A 6,000-nucleotide genomic window follows, 5' to 3' on the forward strand; every position below is an offset into this window, starting at 1 on the left:
GCGAGTACAGTGCTGCTCATAGACAGAAACATTCAGTCTACCCCAGCTTCTGTTTGAAGGAAAAGAAATGTCATATTCTTGTGTCCAGCAGTGTGTTGAGGTGAACTGGTTCAAATAAAGTGAATTTTTCCAGCCCCGAGATGCGGGCTTTATTTATTTTATGCAATTTTGACAGAACTCCTGCCAATTTCTTGATTATTTTTCTTTCTTTGCTGGTGGCACAGCCAAACATAACTTGACCCTTTCCAGTGATTTCCAGAAATAATGAGTACATACCTGACAGGTCATCCGGCCACACCTGTAGGGCTAGTGGGATCAGTCAGGTTCTTTGTCCCCAGAGGCAAGTCCCAAACAGCTCAGCTCTGGGGGCTCTTGTATTTTCTTCTCAGGGTTGTTTGTGTCCCTCCTCACCATCAAGGGTCCTTTCTTGCTGTGTCAGTGCCCCTCCATCTGGACCAGCTACCTTTCCCCAGTCTGATTTTCCCTTTCAGAGTTTCTTCTCATCTGCTTTGGGCTGGGGAACAAGACGACCAAAGCTTATCAGACCTTAGGTCCCAAATCAGAGAACATGGGGTCTGAATGAAGGCGTGCTGGGTTCTCCTTGGAGTTCCGTGTCCTAAATTTGTGTCACCTATTTTGGCTATTTGGAGGCATTTTATTTTTGGTCTGAGTTTCTCTCTGTATTCTGCCAAGTGGAGGCTACTCTGTGATGCTGTGACTTACAATAAGGATGAGTAGGCAAGAGCTTTATTCTTTTTTTTTTTTCCTTAAATTAGTTTTTATTTTGCTCAGGTATACCCATTAGTAATTTTTTTTTAAGATTTTATTTATTTATTTGTCAGAGAGAGAGCGCACAAGCAGGGGGAGCAGCAGGCAGAGGAGAAGCAGGCTCCCTGCCAAGCAAGGAGCCCCATGTGGGACCCGATCCCAGGACCCTGGGATCATGACCTGAGCTGAAGGCAGACTCTCAACCACCTGAGCCACCCAGGCATCCCTAGTAATTCTTTTTCTTTTTAATTTCTTTTTTAAATATTTTTAAATTTAAATTCAAAGAACATATAATGTATTACTGGTTTCAGAGGTAGAGGTCAGGGACTCATCATTTTTATATAACACCCAGTTCTCATTACAAACACATGCCCTCCTTGATGTCCATTCCCCAGTTTCCCCATCCCCCCACCCATCTCCCCTCCCTTCCAGCAACCCTATTTGTTTCCCATGATTAAGAGTCTCTTACAGTTTGTTCTTAATGAGCTTCCATCCAGTGGGATCTTTTTTTTTTCTCCTTGATTCTTTTTTTGTCCCTTCTTGTGTACTAATCTGTTGAGGCTGTCAAATCTCATCAAGCCCTATGAGAAATCCCAGAAACAGACATCATTTCATTGAGCAAGAGCTTCTCTCGTGGCTCAGGTTACTCTAGAGCAGCCACATGGGCACCTGCTCTCATTTACCAAGACCCTTTCACGGGCCATGAACTCTGCCCAGCACTATCCATCCGTGACTGGTCATCTTTCAAGGTAGGTATTATGATGTTTACTTTATAGATGAGAAAACTAAGGTATTGAGAAGCTCGGTAACTTGTCCAGAGCCATGCAAAGAGCCCTGCACCGTCCCTCTCCAGCATGGCTCTGTCTCCATGACCCCCTCCCTGCTGATGTTGTTCCCCTCCTCATTCATCCACTTGGTCATTTGGTCATGCAATTGGACATCCAGCATGCCTTCCCGGGGGTCTTGCAAATGCTCACGCTGCTCTCGTCTTCTAGGAATATGAGTTCATCGTGCTGCCCAATGCCTACATGATCCACATGCCTCACGCCCCCAGCTTCGACATCACCAAGTTCCGGTCCAACAAGCAATACCGCATCTGTCTCAAAACCCTGAAGGAGGAATTCCAGCAGGACATGTCTCGCCGCTACGGCTTTGCCGCCCTCAAATATCTCACGGCTGAGAACAACAGCTAGCACCAGGAAGCCCACCACTAGGGAGAGAGACCTATTCTGCAGGGGGAACACCACTCGCTGTTTGGGGCCCAGCCTTCAAACTCAAAATTGAGCAATGCTTTTTTTGGTTTTGTTTTTATTTGTCTCTTTGGCCCAACAAAGCTGCCCATACTACAGAGATCTGGGACAAGGATCCAGCCGGCGCCTCTCTGCTCCACAATCTGGCATTCCCAGAACGTGGAAGAACAGCTCGTTGACACAGTCTCTTCAAGAATGGGACACAGAGAAGTTAGAGGAGCAAAGGGATGTTATCTGACCACAAAGCCACAAAACCAAGCAGGTCTTTAGGACGTTTTCATTGCTTTTTAAGAAAGGAAAGTCAGGGTGCTGGGGGTTAGCCATCCTGGGAAATAAAAGCAAAACTGTCTCTTTGTTCAGAGGAAACTTTCTTTTTTTGTCCTGCAATCTAGCCACATATCCAAGGTGGGAGGCAAACCAATGATCTGAACCAACCATTTGGAAAAACCCAATGGGGACGTTATACTGGGTGGGACCTGGAGGTGGGGGGGGGGTCGGTTGGTTCTTTATCCTCAAGGACACTCTTGTTTTGCTTTGATTTGTTTTTGTTTGGTGGGGGTTGTTTGTTTGTTTTTGGTCTGGGAATCCAAAATAGAAAACCTGATCTTTTAAGGCTCCGAAGGAGAATCGGCTGCTTCATCCAGCATACCCCTGTCAGCAGTGGCCCCGCAAGGAGTACAAGAGTCTTCAGCCACTATTTAAAATGGGCAGCCTTCTTCAGGATTATCACTGAGGCCCCCATGACCTTGAATCCCCTGCTCTCCAGAATCCAGGGGCTCAGATGGAGACTATGGAAATACGAAGACCGTCACATTTGCTATTGGCCGTGACTGGTTCATGGGGAAAGGGCTCAGAAGGGACTGTTCCAGCGTACACGGCAGGTACGGACCTCTCAGGCCTTTAGAACTGCAGTAGTTCACACAAGCCCAGTTCTGAAGATCCACGTGTCCATCTGGAGACCCTCAGGAAGACTGTGCTGGGTTCCTCTGTGTTTGTACTAATTCCCTGCGGCTGGGACGAGGTCATGGCCTCGGGCTCCCTCTGGGACCTGTCCAGAGGGTAGGCAAGCACCTTTACCATTACACGGATTGAGGAGACACTGGACTTTTTACCCATTTTCTTGAATCTTCAATATTAATGTTGTGTTTACATTGATGAGAACAAGAGTCCACGCCCTACTCCCGGCTGGGCTGTTTGTATTGAGTTGCAATGTGACCAGCGAACGCTGCATTCAATAAATGAAAGTCCGGACTGTTTCTTCCCCGCGCCCTCCCACTCTTGTAAGAAGCTGCCGAGACACATGCCAGTGTAGACAGCAGGACCCATAAACGACAACCTCACACTTAACGCTTCTCCCATTTATTTTTCTCATCCCTTGAACCTTAACGTTGTTTTCTCCTCTTCTGAGGTTAGATCTCACTTTACACTCTCACCCTGAAAACACATTCAGAGTCGCTGTCCAGCTTCTGTCTCAGCCCCGAAGCCAGATGTCTTATATCCCAGATGCTAGCAGGGTAAATCCTGGTAATCAGTAGCAAAGCGAGCGCCCAACCCCGTTTCCAGGTGGTCACGTGACACCCCACAGCGCTCTGACTTCCGAGACCCTCTCATATGTTACATGCTCAAGTGGAGAATTCCCTTAGATTTATTAAAAAAAAAAAAAACTTAGGAAGACAATTACTTGGACTAATCTTCACACAGAAGCGGATAAGTTTCTGTGTGTGTCTGTATGTATGCATGTATGCATATATATGTCCTACATATATTACATATACATATAGCATACATGTGGCGTGCACATCACAAAATTAATACACAAATACTGTATAAAGTAAAACATCAAGAAGTATTCACAGTATGTGTTAAAGTCCCCTTTCTCCATGGGTGTGTGGAGAGCCTGCTCCCGCCAGCTCGCAGGAACCTACCATGTGCATCTCCCTCCTACTGTTGTGTTCTGTGCCTCACATTGTATGCTGAAATTGGCCATGGTGGTAGTATTTACGCCATGGCCATCAGAAAACCACAAATCAGGGCACCCTCACCACCCCAAGAGCTGGTTGTTAAACATCAGTATACCAATGCCTTTTTCTCTTCCCTGTAGTACACACACAGAGATACACACACTTTCACTCACTCCAAAATCATCTTTTCTAGAGAAAACCATTGTTAGATGTAACTTGTAATGAGTCCCTACCAGCTACTTGAGTCGAGTGGAAATGTACTAGAAATATTGGTTCCTTGATGTTTAAAAATCAATTTTTAATTCCCTAAAGCCTTTTATTTTTCACATGTTTTACAGCCCCTGAATCCTGTCCAGCCGCCTTGCTTTCAGTTGCCTATTTGTAGAGTTGTGACCATATAACTTACCATACAGATTGGGTCTCCTCCGAGAATATGAGCAGGTACCAAGGACTTTGAGACAACAGGTATACATTGGAGGATGATGTAGCTTCATGTACCCTGAATTTATTTTTTAATTATTTTTATTTTTTTACATTGCGTTTGTTTATTTGCTAGAGAGAGAGAGAAACCATGTGCTTGAAAGTATAAGCAGGGAGAGTGGCAGGCAGTGGGAGAAGCAGGTTCCCTGCTGAGCAAGGAGCCCGATGTGGGACTCAGTCCCAGGACCCTGGGACCATGACCTGAGCCTAAGGCAGATGCTTAACTGACTTGAGCCACCCAAGCATCCCTACCCTGAATTGATTAAAGCCAGAAGCTGATTCTCCACACCAACAGGAGAAAGTCCTATTTCCCCAAAGACAGGTGCCTGACCATGAAGCCGGTGTCACTGAAGGCTAGAGCTCAGATGCTGGCTAATGCCCAAGTTCAACATAGAGGCTGCCAACCCAGGGAAGGCTGAGGTCTGCACAGCCCATGGAATGAGTGCCCAGAACTTACACTGGGAGCAGCAGGTCACTGCCAGCCCCAGTTCATGGGCTGTAGCCCTCTGGGCAGAGGCAGTTACTATGCCTGGTGATTCCTTAGTCTCAGAGTTCCAGGACAAACCAAGCTTATAAATGGATCATGCTGGTGTTTTCATGCTTCCATAAGCCAATACAATCTTGGCTTTCAGCTGGGAGGACAGAAAGCTTTCTCTCATGTAGCCCCCCTAATACTCAGTGTCTGGGAGAGTGAAGATTCACTGAGTAACCACTATGTAAAAGGGCCTGTTGCATGCATTAGCTCATTGAATCCTTGCAGCAAAACTGCAAAGGTTTTTTTTTGTTATACTGCTTATAGATGAGGAACCCCGGGGAGCTCTGGGAAATTAACTCCCTGAAATTCACATCATCACTCTATGGCAGATCCGGAGTTCAAACCCATGCCTACTTGGATGGATGCCAAACCAGGTAACCTGCAATGCTGCTCCCTCCCCTGATAAGAAAGAAACATACGAAATACTGGCAGAGGAGAGGATTTGAACCTATATAGGAAGAGTATTAGATTTCTAGTCTTCCTCCTTCCACATTCATCCAGTAACACAGCCCAGACAGCATCCTCTCCTAGTTGCTGCAAATCTTGCTATGCCCATGGACTTCTTGAAAATTCATTTGAAATAGACCTGGCAGTCGATAATCCTACTTGGATGGCTGAGATCAACTCTAGGGAGCAGCCATCGACTCCCTGAAGGCTTCTCCCAGCCTACATGGCACAGGTAGAGAACACTATGTTATGAGCTTCCCCTCAGACCTGAACTCAGCTGCTTGCTGCTTCAGAGTGGTCTCTCTGAATGTGTTGAGCTGATTTACAGAGCACAAATTTGCTGAGTTGACTAATAGCTTCTTTGTACCCCATCATGAAAGGACAGATCCTACTTTAATTCTGTCCCTTTCAAAGACTCTACTGTCTTTGAGTTAAGGCTTCATTTGTGGTCACCAGGCCTTTCGGGAGCTCTGTATTTAGTGGAAGAAACGTGATTAAAATCCCCTCAGACACGGCTCCTGCACCCTCTTAGGGAAGACAATAAGAGCTGCCCATTCAC

General features: G+C 46.2%; 1 protein-coding gene across 2 annotated transcripts in view; it reads left to right on the forward strand.

Annotated features, from left to right (window-relative positions):
* The window catches only part of LARGE1 (LARGE xylosyl- and glucuronyltransferase 1), a 533,441-nt gene extending 530,167 nt beyond the window's left edge, over window positions 1-3,274 (forward strand). For both annotated transcript variants that reach the window (XM_044228337.1, XM_044228338.1), the window contains one exon: window positions 1,764-3,274. In XM_044228337.1, coding sequence (XP_044084272.1) covers window positions 1,764-1,961 — 198 coding nt within the window. In that variant the 3' untranslated portion in view covers window positions 1,962-3,274. The remainder of the gene's footprint in view (window positions 1-1,763) is intronic.
* The last annotated feature ends 2,726 nt before the right edge of the window (window positions 3,275-6,000 follow it).

This window comes from Neovison vison, chromosome 12 (assembly GCF_020171115.1).
Source record: "Neovison vison isolate M4711 chromosome 12, ASM_NN_V1, whole genome shotgun sequence".
NCBI classification, from domain to species: Eukaryota; Metazoa; Chordata; class Mammalia; order Carnivora; family Mustelidae; genus Neogale; species Neogale vison.